Source organism: Eumetopias jubatus, unplaced genomic scaffold (genome assembly GCF_037043125.1).
Source record: "Eumetopias jubatus isolate StellerSeaLion01/CBP00866 unplaced genomic scaffold, mEumJub1_p1.0 scaffold_1, whole genome shotgun sequence".
Classification (NCBI taxonomy): domain Eukaryota; kingdom Metazoa; phylum Chordata; class Mammalia; order Carnivora; family Otariidae; genus Eumetopias; species Eumetopias jubatus.
In genome coordinates this window covers 70,647,789-70,665,519 of record NW_028274807.1, presented here as the reverse complement: position 1 = coordinate 70,665,519, position 17,731 = coordinate 70,647,789, and the positions used below count along the sequence as shown (strand labels likewise).

The window sequence follows — 17,731 nt, the reverse complement described above, 5'->3', positions numbered from 1 at the left end:
ACTCAAGTGTTTGAAAATTAAGAAAAACTGCTAAGTAACTCATTGGTTAAAGAAATCTTGATGGAAATAATAGAACTGAAAGTATTATACATCAAAACTTTTGGAAGGTAGCTGAAGTGGTATTTAGAAAACCTTAAATGACATATCAGAAAAAGGGAGAAACAGGACACCTGGGTGGCTCAGTCAGTTAAGTGTCTGCCTTCGGTTTGGGTCATGATCCCAGGGTCCTGGGATCCAGTCCCGCATCAGGCTCCTTGCTCAGCGGCGGGGGGGCCTGCTTCTCCCTCTGCCTGACGCTCCCCCTGCTTGTACTCTCTCTCTCTGACAATAAATAAAATATTTAAAAAAAAGAAAAAGAAAAAGGGAGAAAGGCTGAAAATAAATTATTTATTTCTTCCTTCCTTTATTTATTTATTTATTTTAGAGACAGACGGAGACAGCGCAAGTGCACAAGCAGAGGGAGGAACCAGAGGGGGAGGGAGAGGGAGGGGAAAGAATCTCAAACTGACTCTGAGCTGAGTGCAAAGCCCAGTGCAAGGCTCTGTCTCATGACCCTGAGATCATGACCTGAGCCTAAACCAAGAGTCAGACACTTAACTGACTAAGCCGTTCAGGTGCCCCAAGAATATATTTAAAATGGGGTGCCTGGGTGGCTCAGGTAGTTGAGCGTCTGCCTTCGGCTCGGGTCATGATCCCGGGGTCCTGGGATCAAGTCCCACATCGGGCTCCCTGCTGGGTGGGGAGCCTGCTTCTCCCTCTGCCTCTGCCTCTCTCTCTCTGTCTCTGGCTCTCATGAATAAATAAATAAAACATTAAAAAAAAAGAATATATTTAAAATGACAATTCCAGGAATACATTGCTGGCTTAATATTAGATGATGATTTAATGTTAACCTATTAACTATTAACCATTTAAATATCAAAAGCATGAGAATGAGAATTCTTAATAAAGTGGGAATAGGAAGAAACTTACCTGTTAAAGGATATCTACTAGGAAATTTATATCAGATATCATACTTTACAGTAGTAAATTGAAATCATTCCTGTTAAGGAAAAGACAAAGGTGGCCTGCTATTTACCACTTCTGTTCAGTGTTGTACTAGAGATTTCAGTCTGCACAGTAAGACGATAAAAGGAAACGAGATAATGAGCTTGGAAAAGAAACCATTGTTATTAGAGGTGGAATATAGCAAATACATTGAAAATCTGAGAGGTCAGAGATACATTTTTAAAATCCATTAAGAGTTTAGCAAGTTTAGTGGATGCAAAATCTACAAAAAGTCTGTTGGAAATTAACAAGATTCAGTTTATATATAGCATTAGAAAATAAAAAGTGCTTAGAAATAAATTTACTGCAAAATCTATAAGGTCTTATAGATTATATTAAATATAATTTAATATATAAAATTATATAAAATTAAAAAATTTTATATTAAAGAAATATGCAGGATTCGTGGATTGGAAGATATCTAATATTACAGTAATGCTAAATGTCAGAGCTCCCAAAACTGAGCAACAGATTCTGTGCAATTGAAACCACAATCCTAACCTTTTTTCAAACTTAACATACTGAATTAAAAATTTATATGGAAGAGAAAGGGCTTTCAGATACTGCCAAAGAGAGAGAAAATGTGCGGTGGAGAGTTGGATGTTTTAAAATGTACAAGTAAATATATGTGGTATTTGCACAGGGATGGATAAACAAAATAATTGAGGCAATGTAATAGTTTAGAAATACAGCAATTTATGCAGCCTCCGTGAGGGCTTTGGTGTTCATAAAATATGTCCACAAATTCTTTGCTACTCCTCCCTTAAAAAGACAGAGTCCAATTCTCCACCCCTTGAACGTGGGCTGGACTTAAGTATACAAATAGAATTACCCAAAGAGACGTACGTTGGGGACTAAGTTCTAAAAGGCACTGTGACTTTCCTCTTTGGATTACTTGCTGTGGAGAATTTTAGCTGCCCTGTGTTGTGAGCAGCTCTGGGGAGAGGCCCGCATGGTAAGGAACTGGGGCCTTCTGCCAACAGCCAGGAAAGACGTGGGACCTCCAGAATAACCTTTGTGAGTGTGCTTTCTTGGAAGGTGATCCTCTAGCCCCAGTCAAGCCTTTAGGTGACTGACCAACATTTTCACTAGGCCCTAATGAGAGATCCTGAGCTAGAACCACCCAGCTAAGCTGCTCTTGGATTCCTGACCCTCAGTAGCAGTGAGATAATGTTTGTTGTTTTAAGCCGCTAAGTTTTGGGGTACTTTGAGTAACCAGTACAGTAGTTGTCGGTGCTCATGTAGGTGCGCCTAGGTGGCTCAGTCGGTTAAGCATCCAGCTCTTGAGCGATGGGGAAAGGATGAGTTTGTCAAATGCTGCGACGGTGGACTGTATGCCGAAAGAATGCGCTCGGGTCTCCACTCGTACTATGTATAACAATTACGGCGAATGAAAGATCTTACTAAAAAGACAAACTATAAAACTTTAGAAAGTTAATGAAGGAAATTATCTTTGGGGAAGGATATTTTGTTTTTGGAAGATTTTATTTATTTGCCAGAGCACGAGTGCGTGCACAGGCAGGGGGAGTGGCAGGCAGAGGGAGAAGCAGGCTTCCCGCGGAGCAGGGAGCCCGATGTGGGGCTGGATCCCAGGACCCTGGGCTCATGACCTGAGCCGAAGGCAGACACTTAACCGACTGAGCCACCCAGGTGTCCTGGGGAAGGATATTTTAAAGAGCAAAAAAAATAATTAGATTATAAGGTTAAGAATGTTTTTATCAAAATACCTTTAGAGGATAAAATGATGTATAAGAAGATACTTTAACTTGGGGCGCCTTGGTGATTCACTAGGTTAAGCATCTGACTCTTGATTTCAGCTCAGGTCTTGATCTCATGAGTGAGTTCAGGCCCATGTTGGGCTCCACGATGGGTATGGAACCTACTTACAAAAAAAAAAAAAAAAGAAGAAAAAGAAATTTTAACGTATTTAACTGAAAAAAGGTAATGTACTATTAAAGAAATGCCCACCTCTGAGTAAGAAAAAAATCAGTAGAAAAATAGGTAAAAAATTTTGACTTCATAGAAAACGAAACCTGAAAGTTAATATATATTTGAAAAGATATTGAACCTTATTAGTAATTAAGGAAACAAATTAAAATCACAGTGAGGTAGCATTTCAAAATCATCCTATTGGAAAAATTAAGCTTTCTGGCAATATTAAGTGTCATAGACGATAAGGAGCACTTACAAATTTGTTGGAAATGTAAAAGGTTGATACTCTAGGACTCTGGGGTGTAGATGCCAAAGAAACCCTAGAAGGTATGGACAGGAATGTTCCCAGCAGTGCTATTCATAATAGCAAAGAACCAAAGCACCCAGATGTCCTCTATCAAGTAGAATCGAATACTCTCCAACAGTCAAAATGAATCTAGCTGAGGACAACATGCATGAATCATGAAAATGGGTGATGAAAAAAGTTGGTAGAATACATGTATGATTCTGTGTATGTAAAGGTCAAAATCATGCAGGACTAAGCAATTCATGTTTAGAGATTCAAATGTGTGGTAAAACTATTTTAAAAGTAAGAAAAAACTCAGGATAGTCATTGTCTCTGAGGTGGGGGACAAAGAGGAGGCCCCATAAAGGATTTTAAAATCAGTGATCCCCCCCCCACTTAAACCATTGATAAGTTTTGGGTTTTTATGGTAATATAAAGATTTAAAACTTTTAAAAATGGTAACATACCTATATTAAAGTGCACTAATCTTAAGTGTAGTTTTGGTGAATTTTTACCTATGTATAAACTATCCTCCAGATTAAGCTACAGAATATTTTCAAAAGGTTCACTGGTGCCCTTTCCCAGTCAGTATCCCTCTCCCTGAACCACAATGTATTGTGATTCTTAAATATGTTTTGTAACTCTTCTCTTGTAAACTATTTGTTTTCATGATGTAGACCGATATATACTCTCTTAGATCTTTAAGGTTTAAGTGAAAAAAGGAAGTCACAGAATATGATTGTTTTAAAAAAGAGATAGTGTGTACTATATAGAAATCATATTTTTTAAAAAATTGGTTACGTATGAGGAAGCAAATTGGAATGGAAAGGGATGATGGTATATATGTCCTATATTTCTGTTTCCTTTTTTAGGATGAGCATGTATTCATACATTACCCAGTTATAAAGGATATTCAGGATAGTTCATAAATCTTTCCTGATTATGTTGAATAAGTATCTAGTCACGTTTTCTCTGCTTATGGATTTCAAAAAAAACTATTATGCTATAGTAATTCTTTTTTGGTAACTAATATCCAACTTTGGTAGAAGGGATTCTTCAGCTTTGGGAAACAAAATTAAAATGAGACTAGGTGCGCCTAGGTGGCTCAGTCGGTTAAGCATCCAGCTCTTGATTTGACTCAGGTCATGGTCTCAGAGTCGTGGAATCGAGCCACATGTCCCACAGGTTGGGCTCTGTGTTGGGCATGGAGCCTGCTTAAGATTTTCTCTCTCCCTCCGTTTCTGCCCTTCCCCTCATGTGTACACATGTGCGTGCGTGCGTGCTCAAAAACAAATAAATAAAAGAGACTAACCCTGGGCTCCTGTTTTCTGTTATCAATTGAAAAGGTAGTTCATGTACTTACAAGTTTGCAGAGTAAGTATTTAAGATTGAATCAACTAAATATGTGGTTTAGATACTCTAATCTATAAGGAATATTGTTCTTTGCTCTTTATATGACATCTTTGTCTAGATTTTTATTTTTCCACATACTACTCGTTGGTACTTTGGACACAGTGGAACTTACAGTTTTACATATTATTTGCAATCAGACATTTTTCTGTTGTTCTCTTTAATTATAAAAACAACAGCTAGATACTCCTTGAAAATCACCCAAAGTTACCACCACTTGAAGACATCCAACATTTTAGGACATTTCTGCCATTTTTAAGCATAGTTATATATGTGTTTAGATTTTTTACAGTTTTTTAAATATACCTACTACCATCTCATAACCTGTCCTTTATTCCCATGTTTTTACAGCATTTTTCATCATATTACAAACTTCCATGTTTTCAGTGGCAAACAGCCTATTAGAGATGCTTAGAAGTTTAGAGATGCCCTTACACTGATGTATTGATGTATCTGTATTTCTCTAGGCAAATAGTTGATATAAAATATATATCTAAGAAAATCTATATACCAGAGTGGTAGAGAATCTAATTATGAGTGCTTTCCCAATGGTAGACATTAAAAATGTAGTAAACAGCCAGAATTCCTGGCATTAAAAAGAAACATCTCCTTTCTCCTGATTTAAAATGTCATTTCCATTACTTTTGGACAGACTTTATAGTCTTGCGTTGTTTCGATGCTAATCTACCTTTTGCATTTTTTTTTTGAGAATTAAGAAATATTTAGATTTGACTTTTACTTCCTTTTCTGCTGTTTTTCACTAAAATATAGTACTCAGCCTTTTAAGTTTTGCTTGGGAATTAGGCCAAAATACCTGAGACGAGATAAAATACACTCTTTCTGATCAATCAGCCAAACAGCAGACCAGACAACCTTTACATAAATAGGTAATCTGGCTTATTATGTTGGTTACATGCCACTTGTCTGTCAAACCATTCAAACTTTGGCAAACCTTTTTTTTTTTTTTTTTTTTTTTTTTGGGTAAGGTATTTGTCACCTAAATCTCAGTTTGGGTCAGCATCACAGTATGAAGTTGTACAAGAAAGGAGGAAGGACTCCACGTCTAAGGTATGTGGATGCTAAAGATGTTCTTAGTTTGGCAAGTTTACTAATGCTATAGATTGCTAATACTTGTAGTTTCTTTTTTTTTTTTTTTGGTCACTCTAGTATATGGAATACCCTTTCTTAGTCATCTTAGGCTCACCTAGACTAGGAGTCAACAAACTTCTTCTCTAAAGGGCCAGATATTAAATATTTTGTGGCCCTGTGGTCTCTGTCACAACTATTCAACTCTGCTGTTTTCGTGTGAAAGCATCTGTAGACAATACATAAACTAATAGACTTCTCTTTGATCAAGTAAAACTATTTATAAAAGCAAAGCAGCAGGCTAAATTTGGTTCATGGGCCATGGTTTGTGGATCCCTGGCTTAGACAATCAAACTCACAAAACCAAATAGGCTACCCCTGGTACCAACTTCAGTTTAAGGGAAAATTAGAGGATGAGAAACAAAGCATGCTAGTAGGGTAGCATCAGGCATATCTGTGCAGCAAGTCTTCACTGTAGAGCTCCTAAGTGACAGCCTGGAAATGAGACAATGCAGAGAATGTGGTAAGCACCCTGGCTTAGAAGCCCTGTGCTCCATAAGAGTCAGTTATTTATTGTAACAGCCCCTGGGTGTAGTTTCCAGGGGTCCTGGGAAGGAACACAGCAGGTCAGAAGAGTTATAAGTCACAGAAGCCCGAAGATTTGGTTTCCCATTGGGTACTTATAGATCACTCATAGTTCTCCTAGTATAGATGCAATTCACCGGTAAGATCATTTTTACCATAAGCTATGTGGCTTAGTAACACAGGTTACGAGGTTTTTTATCAGGTTTCCAGGAGAATAGAACTAGGAAATGTGAGCTGACACCACGGTTGATTTCCTACAGAGAAGTTTTGTTAACCCTTTACAAAGAGGTTCCTAAATTTTTTAGAAACTCAGCTAGGTAGTTTAAAACCTATCATTTAATTGGCATTTACCATGTGCCAGATAATGTATGTATGATTTTCTTCAGTCTCCAAGCACCAACTCTGTAAGGTAAGGTATTCATTCTTGTGCCCATTTTACAGTTAAGAATTAACTAAGGCACATGCAGATAAGAGACTTGTGCAGAGTCCCTTAAGTAGAAATGCTGGAAGGAGGATTCAAGTCCAGATGGTCTGGCTCATACTAGAACTGAGGATGGAAGAGGCTTTGTAGGGTGGGGGTATTTGTCCTACCCTCGTGTTCATATTCACAGCAAAACTCCATAAGCAACCTGGAATTGATCCAGTCCAAACTGGACTGGTTCATAAGAAATGCTATAAGGAATGATAAAGACAAAGCAAAGTAGGTAAAAGAACAGATTTAAGGGGCGCCTGGGTGGCTCAGTTGGTTAAGCGACTGCCTTCGGCTCAGGTCATGATCCTGGAGTCCCAGGATCAAGTCCCACATCAGGCTCCCTGCTTGGCGGGGAGTCTGCTTCTCCTTCTGACCCTCCTCCCTCTCATGCTCTCTGTCTCTCATTCTCTCTCTCACAAATAAATAAAATCTTAAAAAAAAACACACACAAAACAGATTTAAGGTCTCTAACAACAAGGAGTAATTTTTGTTCTGAGTCAGATTTTCACCAAAGCCTTAACGCTTTTTTCTATGGTCAGAACGAATCCTAGGTCTTTACTTACCTAAGACCTATAAGTGAAAAGAAAAACATACTGGCAAAAGCAAGGCTTCTTTTTTTTTTTTTTCATTTTCCTTTCCTTTTCCTTTCCTTCTTTCTTTCTTTTTTTCTTTCTTCTTTCTTTCTCTTTTTTTTTAAAGAAAGTGTTCTTAACCTACGGTCTGGACTATGGTTAGAATCCAGAGAGTACATATGAACTTAAATGGAGGAAAAGGTTTATCTTTACTTTCACCTAACCTCTCGTTCCTTTAATTACGAATGTAGACATCAAACCATAATACTGTTAGCAAAAGCTGTGCCTTTGGTCATCAGTGGAAAGCACAGGTTTTTATCATGTTATGTTTGTGGCAGGTTTCTTGAAATACCATTGTTACTCATTCTACTTCAGCATTACAAGTTATTAGACTTGCCCCAATAGATCTTAGTATTTAATGTATTAATAGATGCACATTACATTAGGAATGATATAATTGTGTTACAATATAAATTATTACTTTTATAATCCCATGTATTTATTTTTATATTTTAAAGTATTCAGAAGAGGTCTCTTTAAGTTTCACCAAAATGCTGAAAGGTGGAGAGTCCGTGGCACAAAAATGGACTAAAAACCTCTGGGCTAAAGGAAGTTTATAAGGTGAAAGAGAGGTCAGGTCCCGGTGAAAGCTTATTGACCATACACAGAATCTAGTTTGTGGGTTTTAATTTGTAGGTTTTCATGGGAATGAAAATGAAGGAATGCCTTAATCTAAATTGGCACCCAGAATAAAAATACTATTACGAATTAGTATGCATTATTAGTAGTGATGCTATCCTGTAGTGAAAACTCAGCTAGAGTATCACGATATTAGACTTCTGTATTATGACTTGATGTTTTTCCTGTGGTTCACTCAGTCTTTTTCTGTTTTCTACAGGAAACTGACAGTAGTGTTGTAAAGAGCCCTACATGGCAAGATACAGAAATTGAGGAAGACATGCCAACACTTTCTCAGCAAATATGCATGGAAATTCAAGAACAGGGTGAAAAGTCTTTAGAGTCACCTATGCCTCAGTTATGTGCCAATGGTAGTGAATGGTGCCTTGAAGGGAAAGTCAGAGTGAGACCAACGAATCATGATAAAGAGTTAAGTGTCCTAAATCATGAGGGACCTGAAGGCAGAGTTCCCTGCTCTGGGGAAGCTGCAGTTAAGCCTTATGGCAAAACAGAGAGTGGGTGCACTATATCAGGTATGACACAGATAATTGGAAGTAATACAGTTGAGACAGAAAATGAAGAGTCTTGTCTATCGATCAGTAAAGATATTTCCAAAAGAAAAAATCCGGAATCTCTGTCTGAAGTGGTCAGGGATCCATGCGTTTCTGCAAAAAGAAGGAAAATGTTCCCCGAAGCTTCCTCAGACCAAGAGGAAACAGAAATCAACTTTACCCAAAAACTGATAGATTTGGAACGCTTACTTTTTGAGAGACATAAACAAGAAGAACAGGATAGGTTACTAGCGTTACAGCTTCAGAAAGAAGTAGATAAGGAACAAAAGAAGCCAAACCGGCAAAAAGGATCCCCAGATGAGTATCATTTACGTCCTACATCTTCACCTCCAGACAAATTGTTAAATGGACAGAGGAAGAATTCCAAAGATAGGAACTTCAAAAAACAGACTGATAGAGAGCATTCAAAATCTCGGAGAGGCTCAAAAAATGAAAATTGGCAGCCGTCCTTTAAGATCCAGGTGAAACATTCAGTTAATGTTAATGGGAGAAAGATGCCAAATTCTTCTAGAGATAATTGTAATGTATCTAAAAGTTCCCTACAGCCTAGTAAGTCACAGAAAAGTATTTTTCAGATGTTTCAGAGATATACAAAGTAATGCATCGGGAGAAGGAGTGTTTTATAATCTAGTAAAACTGGATTATGAAGCTCTTTTTTCTGTCATAGACTCTTTATAATAGTTACACTCATCGTCTATAAAGGACTGTGTGATTACAAGGGAGGACTATATAAATGTGTTTCTGCCAAACTCCGTGGTAAGCAGGAGTCCCAATCCTTTGCTTTTTTAATAACTGTGATGTACTAAGTTTGACAATCCTTATGGATATAAAAACGCCTTGGTGAACTCCCAAGAAATCTTCAAGTGCCATTCTGTTTCCCAAAAATGCGTGTTTTACAGCCTTTGCTTCCCTTCTTGTCCTAACTAGTAATCAAAGCAAGATGGTACTATACCGAGTAGTTAGGAACCCAGGCAGGGTGAGTGTTCTTGCTACTTTCCCATATATTTGCAGAGCACTTGAAATGCATGTTCCATAACACTAAAGTAATCTAGTTTTCATCTCCACTTTAATTATTTTAATCATTATAGCATTTTCTTCCATTTAAAATGGTTTATGATCAATGTGAAATCAGAAAAATCAGAGTTTCCTGGAAAATTAGGAATCAGTTGACAGAAAGGAAACTAGGCTCTTGATGCGAAAGGAGTTAAGAGTTGGGGTGCAGCTCTGTGGGGCAGGTTGACCATTTGGAAGCGTTAGAACTGAGTGAGTGATCAGAAACTGGGCCTGGGATGGAGTAGCTGGTGAAGTTTGGTAGAAGGTTCTCCCTCCTCCTTTCTTTGCTAAATGACATGGAAAACATTTGGGTTTTATATAGCTTTTCACACCATAGTATCTGGTGTCAAAATCAAAATCAATTACTAAATTGCCTGAAATTTAGGGATTTCACATTTCTATTAATCTGCTATTCCAGGAAAAAAAAATGGGACTTTACTGTAGGAGAGTTAAATATCATAATATCTTTTGTTGTGGGACCTGAGACATAACCATGTGTTTATTTCCTTATATTATCATTTGTATTGATGCTGACTTTTATATGTGTTTATGGACAGAAAAAGAGAGTCTGATGCTTGGGTTTTGCCGTCTTACTCTGAAAGTTAAATCAGAAGGCAGTGATTTCATTTTGTGAAATTTAACTTGGAGACTATTAATCTTTTTTTCATTAATATAAACAACTTTAAGCAAATAGCAGTTTTAACAGCATTTCTGCTGATCTCTAGTTGTCCATCCTTTTAAAGTAAAAATAAAATGTTCTAGAGCTAATTCTAGCTTAAATTTGTCAATATTTTTGTACATTATTAAGATTTTTTTTCCTCCAAATTTTGTAACTGAAATTCTGTTAATCTTTGCATACTTAATGGCATCTATTTCGATATTGATTGGGTAATTATGGGTAGAATTCTGATGCTAATTTAAAATTTAGTTTGCCCTTTCTCAAAAAAGAAAAAAGTGATTGCCCTCTGAGTAATGATTGTGCTGGAATGAGGTCTAGTCAGAAACTAACCAAATTTCTCCAAAATACACTAAAATCTGTCTTCTCATCAAACCAGTATTTTTCTAGGAGCAATTTCACTTAACATTTTAGGGTGGACACTGTTAGAACTCCTCAAAAGTTGTATAATTAAATTTTCCTGGAATAGTCCATGACCAAAAAGGGGAAAAAATAGTGTGACATATATAGGATTTATACATTTAACCACTTACTTGTCTGTGAAGAAGTCTTCCTGACCTTAAATTTTAATTACTCTCTTAGTTTTTCTGATAGCCCTACCTTATATGCCTTTTCGTTAGAAACTAATAAATGTTTTGTGTCAGTCATTAGAGTGTATTGCAGCTTTTTCCTCTCATTTTTGTGAAGGGATAGGAGAGTGTTTAACTTCTCAGGGAGCACTAGAACAGTGCAGAGGTTGAGAATCTGAAAATTAAAATAATAAAAATTAAAATGGTCTATTACATGTGTTTTACCACAATTAAACAATAAAAATTACTGGGCGCCTGGGTGGCTCAGTTCGTTAAGTGACTGCCTTCGGCTCAGGTCATGATCCTGGAGTCTGGGGATCGAGTTCCCGCATCGGGCTCCCTGCTCAGCGAGGAGCCTGCTTCTCCCTCTGACCCTCCCCCCTCTCATGTGCTCTCTCTCTCTCTCTCTCTCATTCTCGTTCTCTCAAATAAATAAATCTTTAAAAAAAATTAAAAAATAAAAAATAATAAAAATAAAAAGTTCTGCATAACAAAAACTACTACCGTAATGGAAAATTGGAAGACATGGCAAATGACAGGAGGGTTGGTGGGGAGCAGATGCAGTTCATCACAAAGAGCTCATTTCCTTTATGCAAAGTATCTACTGATACATTATGAAAATGACTAATAACTCGAGAGGAAAATTAGAAATGTTCCCAAGAAACATAGTTCCCAGGAAAGGAAATACAAATGTCTCTTAAATATGTGAAAAGATGCATAATGTCTCTTATACTAATGTTTATACATTTTTCTACCCTTCACATTAATTAAGATAATGGTGTTTTTTTGTTTTGCTTTTGTGTATGTATGTGTGTTTAAATCTTGGCAAGAGGGTGGGGAAATAGGCACTGTTATCTGTTGGTTGGTATCAGTAGAAAATTTAAAATCCCAATTCTGAATTTGGCAGTTCTATCTCTAGGAATTTCCTAAAGCTGTTTTTACATGTGTGTAGAATGACATGTATAAAATATTTTTGTATGGCACTGTTTATAATAATAAGCTTAGTAACAACCTTAATGTCACATCAGTAGATAATAAATGGTGGTACAATGAAATACTATGTAGCAGTTAACAACAGCAAAACCACTTTACTGATACGAAAAGATATATACATATATTTGCATAAAATGTCTAGAAAGAGAAGCAATAAACGTTGCCATCAGGGAGAGAAACTTTGGGGCTGGGAGATGAGGGGAAGAATGACTTTTCAGTCTGTGTTCTTTTCTACTTTTTGAATTTTCAGTCATACTGAGTATATCATCTAGTCAAAATTTAAATGTTTTTTAAGTGTTGCAAGGTAGGAGTGCCTGGGTGGCTCAGTTGGTTGAGTGACGGACTCTTGATTTCGGCTGGGGTCATGATCTCAGGGTCCTGGAATTGAGCCCCGCATCCAGCTCTGTGCTCAGCAGGGAGTCTGCTTGGGGCTCTCCCTCTGCCCCTTTCCCGCTTGCATGTGTGCGTACTCTCTCTCTCTCAAATCAATCAATAAATCTTTTTTAAAAAATGTTGCAAGGGCGCCTGGGTGGCTCAGTCGGTTAAGCGACTGCCTTCAGCTCAGGTCATGATCCTGGAGTCCTGGGATCGAGTCCCGCATCGGGCTCCCTGCTCGGCAGGAGGCCTGCTTCTCCCTCTCCCACTCCCCCTGCTTGTGTTCCTGCTCTCACTGTCTCTCTCTGTCAAATGGATGAATAAAATCTTTAAAAAAAAAAAAATGTTGCAAGGTAGGAGCACCTGGCTGGCTCAGTTGGAAGAGTATCTGGGACTCGATCTCAGGGTCTTGAGTTTGAGCACCATGTTGAATATTAGGGATTACTAAAAAAATTAACTTAAAAATATATATTGCAAGATAAAGGGAGGTTATTAATCTTAGCCTGCACCACTCTGAAGGGTATTTTTGGCCTTTACATTTTAAAAATAATTCAGGAAGATTTTTTCAGTGGAAAAAAATAGAGCATTGTGAGTTGATTTGAATGTATTTAGCTTTAAGGTACTATTTTTAACTTATTTGAAAAGCAAGACTTATGCTTTCCAGGTAGCCTTGCAGCAGGCTTACATTCCTGCTGAGGGCAATGAGAAGAGCCAGATAGAAATGTAAAATTGCCAGGGCACCTGGGTGGCTCAGACCGTTAAGCTTCTGCCTTGGGTTCAGGTCATGATCTCAGGGTCCTGGGATTGAGTCCCACATCAGGCTTTCTGCTCAGCATCGAGTCTGCTTCTCTCTCTCTCTCTGTGATCTCTCTTGCTTTGGCTCAGTTGGTTAAGCGACTGCCTTCAGCTGGGGTCATGATCCCAAGGTCCTGGGATCGAGCCCCGCATCGGGCTCCAGGCTCGGCGGGAAGCCTGCTTCTCCCTCTCCCACTCCCCCTGCCTGTGTTACCTCTCTCGCTGTCTCTCTGTTGATTAAATAAATACATAAAATCTTAAAAAAAAAAAAAAGAAATGTAAAATTGCCTACTGAAAAGCATCAGAGAGCTACTGAAACAATGAGGACTGAATTCAGGGTTAAGATTCGAGAGAAGGGAGACTTAATAAGACGTGAACTGATATTTGCAACCAAAAAGTGGTTTTGCTGTAGCATGTGCCTGTTGTGAATGCAGGACAAGAATCAGGGCTGCTGCTAGTGAACAGAAACTGGCAGAGCTCTTGGCCTTCTGATGAAGCTGGAATAACAATACTGGAGACTTGAGGGTCATCAGACACAAGGCCAATTTTCCCATCAAGGTAATTGCAGAGTTTTGAAATTGCTCAGGGCAGAGGCTCAAAGACTGAAAACCTCTGAAAAGCAGAGAGTTGTCATCAGGCTCACGCTGCTGATGAGACAAAAGCATTCATGACCTACTGAGGGAAGGGAGCGTGTTGAGCACACCAGGACCTCAAGTGGAAGCCCAGCACAGGGGTCTGTAAAGTACATCCCAGGGGCCAAATTTGCATGTTGCCTGTTTTAGGGCTCCTGGACTAAGAATGGTTTTTGTTTGGTTCTTAAGTAGGCTCCACACCCAGTGTGGAGCCCAGCGCGGGGCTTGAACTCACGATCCCGAACCTGAGCTGAGATCAAGAGTTGGACACTTAATGGACCAAACCACCCAGGTGCCCCTAGAATTCCCTTCTTAATTTGGTCTCTACCTGTATTAGCTGCTTAGGTGAACTGCTTACCTTTCATTACCTCACTTTCTTAATTTGTAAATGGGAATCCTAATGTAACCTACCTAGTTGCTATCAAGAGGTAAGCACCTGGCACAGGCCTTGATTCAAAAAAAGAACCAGAGTAAGTGATGGTTCCTTCCCCCTGGCTCTTTCTGACCTCACTGCTCCACCAGTCCCACTTTTGAAAGAGTCTCACTTCATCCAGTGACTTCGTGCTCCCATAAATCCCCAAATGTGGCATCCAATAAGCTGCAGTTACCTTCTGTCTACTGATGAAGACTCCACTCACCTCTGTCAGGCGTGTCTGCAGCTCCCTGCATCGCAAGAGACCGCTGCCTATAAGTCCCCCAGGTCACAAGAGTCCTTGGCCCCAAAGGAAACGAATTCTCAGAAATCCTAAGTGGCTTCTGCAAATTCCTGTAGTAGTACACAGTTGGTATGCATAAAGGTGTGTGAAACACTAAAAACTTTTGAGATTAAAAAGATGGGAGTTGAGCCACTACTGTATACCCATTTCTTATTCCTGCATGAAGATCTTAATTAATAAACAATTATGACTTCAAATTTTGAGTCTGATTTTTTCCCCCCCTAGAATATTTTGCCTTGTCTTGGCAGGACTTGTTGCAACCTTGAGTTCAGCTGAGGGGACTCTACATTTTACTTACTTTACATTTCTCTTCAACTTGCCACCATCAGGCTCTGTACCTGGAACTAGTTCAATTCAGAATGCTTTCTGTCAGCAGAGGATCATACACTGAGTCTCCATTTTTGTATCAGTCCTCTCCATCTGTTAAGTCCCATAAGAAGTTTGGGTGTCCGCCTTTTACTCCAGGTTACACTGACCACAGATTTTCCTGAGTACCAGGACGAGGAGGAGAATCACACTCCTTGCTCAGGTTTATACTAGACAAATGTGTATTGATCAAGGTCCAGTTAAGAAAACAAAAACCACAGTATTTCAACAGAGGATATGGAGTGTGGGGGAATTGGTTAGACAGGTGTTAGAACAAAAGGGAAGGAACGCTGAGATAACCCAAAGATGATAACTGCAGGAAGTGTCTACTGCCTTCAAAGCTGGGAAAACAAGAGTTTGGGTTACTAGAATGAGGCACTTAGGAGGTGGGGGAGGGGGACTGCGGAGTTGGCGTTCAGACCTTTGAGAAAGAAACCTCTTAAGTGCTACTGGTGCTCTGAAAGGGTCCAGTGAGTCTAGTTCTAGAAAAGTTGAATTTGGAAATTGGAGTCAAGTGCCACTGCTGGGGTAACACTGGTAGGAACAGTAAAAAGTCTCCCCTCCTCATACTACTTATAATAGAACTGAGCAGGAAGCTTGCTGATGGAGGAGGCTGGGAGAGTCTGGGAAAGTGTCTTTCATAGCACTACAGAGTTTGGGATGGCAGGCTCCGAACTGAGAGAGAAAAGAGTGTGGTTCCCCTCACATTGATTTCCTTCAGTGGATTCTGGGACTAAGGTGTCTTGAAATTTCTAAGGCAAAACCACAGAAAGCTCTTACCCTGACAAAATGGAGTGATATGTGTGGGAAAATGCTTAAACACAAACGTGCAGAAGTAAAACTTTGTTAGGGATCTATGGAAGTAAACTGGAGAACCTTCCCAACTGGTCAGTTTCTGTTGCCTTCATCATATCTAAGTGTCCCCATCTCGATTAGAGTTGATCATTCAGAGTAAGTTTTGTGTGCGTCATACCACACAGACTACCATCACCTAAAGCCACCGTTGTCCTGACTCCCTACCAGCTTCCCAGTTCCTTACCTACGGGGACACCAAGAACCCCTCTCTTAAAATTTCTTTTTCAAAAATTAAGGCCTCCAGCATGATCACTAAATTCCCAGAGCTCCTAGGAGTGTATTTCTAGGTACATCTCCGAGATACTAGAGTTAAAACACCTGGATAAAATTTAAAGGAGGGCATTAGAGCAATTGAAGTAGATCATAATGAAGTAATTCTCCAGAGTAAACCTAGATTACAAAAAAAATCAGATGGCAGAGAAATTGTATAATTTTAGCAAGAGGCACTAAGAGAATACTAGATCAATTTGGTTTTAACGTGTGAGAGAATTGTTCGAAAGAGCTAGAAGTGCTGTAATTTATACAACCGTATTCTAAATTTACTGAATTAAAAACTGTTCAAAACCTCAGCATTTCAAGAATGATTGCCCATTTGCAAATGCATCTTGAAAACAAAAATTTACTTGATTCCTTCTATATGGCAAATGCCTAGCAAACTGCCTAAACTTTTATGTGCATAAAGCTAAAAATTATATTAACTCTAACTCTTTAACTTTAATCTCTTTTAGAAAAAGAGATTTTGGGGGGTTGCTGATAAGAACAGGTCACAAACCAAAAAAGAGATAAGTGGCCTAATTACCTAAGTCTTTAGGGGAGGGGGAGAAGTAGCAATTTTAATGCTGCATAATAGCAAAAGATACAAAAAAAAAAACTGAACCCAACTTTTCTTTGGCTTAAAAAAATCTTTGAGTATCATGTGTTTTTCTGAAACCTTGATTCTAAGTTTGGTGGCTTTTGCATTAAATTGTTTATTTTTTTATCTTTTTTTTTAAAATTTTATTTATTTATTTGACAGAGAGAGACAGTGAGAGAGGGAACACAAGCAGGGGGAGTGGGAGAGAGAGAAGCAGGCTTCCCGCGGAGCAGGGAACCCGATGCGGGGCTCGATCCCAGGACCCTGGGATCATGACCCGAGCCGAAGGCAGATGCTTAACGACTGAGCCACCCAGGCGCCCCCCCTTTTTTTTTATCTTTTTAAAAGATTTTATTTATTTGAGAGAGAGAGAGAGAGCACGAGAGGGGGGCAGAGGGACGTAGGTAGAGGGAGAAGCAGACTCCCCACTGAGCCAGGAACCAGATGTGGGGCTTGATCCCAGGACGCTGGGATCATGACCTGAGCCAAAGGCAGATGCTTAACTGAGCCACCCAGGCACCCCATTAAATTGTTTTTAAATGTCAAAAAGTTATTTTGGTGGGGGAAGAGAAAAACAATTATTTTGTCATTTTACCTTAATTTTATGGAATGTGGTTTGTGTTTTTCTCCAGAGTCTTAAGAGCAGTTACTATAGAAAACACTTATTTTGAATGAGGTTGAAGTGAGTTTTTTTATTTTAGGCACTTAAAATGCCCTGAGAATAGTATTTATTTTTTCTGTTTGCACTCTTATTTTTCTATTGCGTTATTGGGCTTCTCGATTTCTAGGGGCTTTTTATGTATTGGGAAGATTGGCCCTTTCTTTGTAATAAGTTACAAAAAAATTTCCCAATGGGAATAAAAGAGTCCCCACTCTCTGAGAGAAAGATGGATTGTTCTATAGCCATGGTAACAAGTAACCTTACCAGAACAGGTTATAAGCCTGTCTAATCAATCCATGACAACTTGGTCATTGAACACACCTCTGAAAACCAACCAATCAATGACAGCCTTACACTTTGAGAGTCAACTAATCATCGGTGGTCTCCTGCCAGTAAACACTTTCTAACATAATCAATACTATCACACTCCCCTGTATGTGATTGACACTTTGCTTTGTGAAATGCTGATCACCTGACCACCAACATACCTGTCCATTTCTAAAGTAACAAACTCAGACTTGAGGTCTTAGTTATTGAGTGTTAATCT

At 38.8% G+C, this 17,731-nt stretch overlaps 1 protein-coding gene across 4 annotated transcripts in view; it reads left to right on the top strand.

Annotated features, from left to right (window-relative positions):
* The window catches only part of RNF168 (ring finger protein 168), a 41,962-nt gene extending 27,316 nt beyond the window's left edge, over window positions 1-14,646 (top strand). For all 4 annotated transcript variants that reach the window (XM_028101006.2, XM_028101005.2, XM_028101007.2 and 1 more), the window contains 2 exons: window positions 5,662-5,743; window positions 8,289-14,646. In XM_028101006.2, the coding sequence (XP_027956807.1) occupies window positions 5,662-5,743; window positions 8,289-9,239 (1,033 nt within the window). In that variant the 3' untranslated portion in view covers window positions 9,240-14,646. The remainder of the gene's footprint in view (window positions 1-5,661; window positions 5,744-8,288) is intronic.
* Window positions 14,647-17,731: the final 3,085 nt, after the last annotated feature.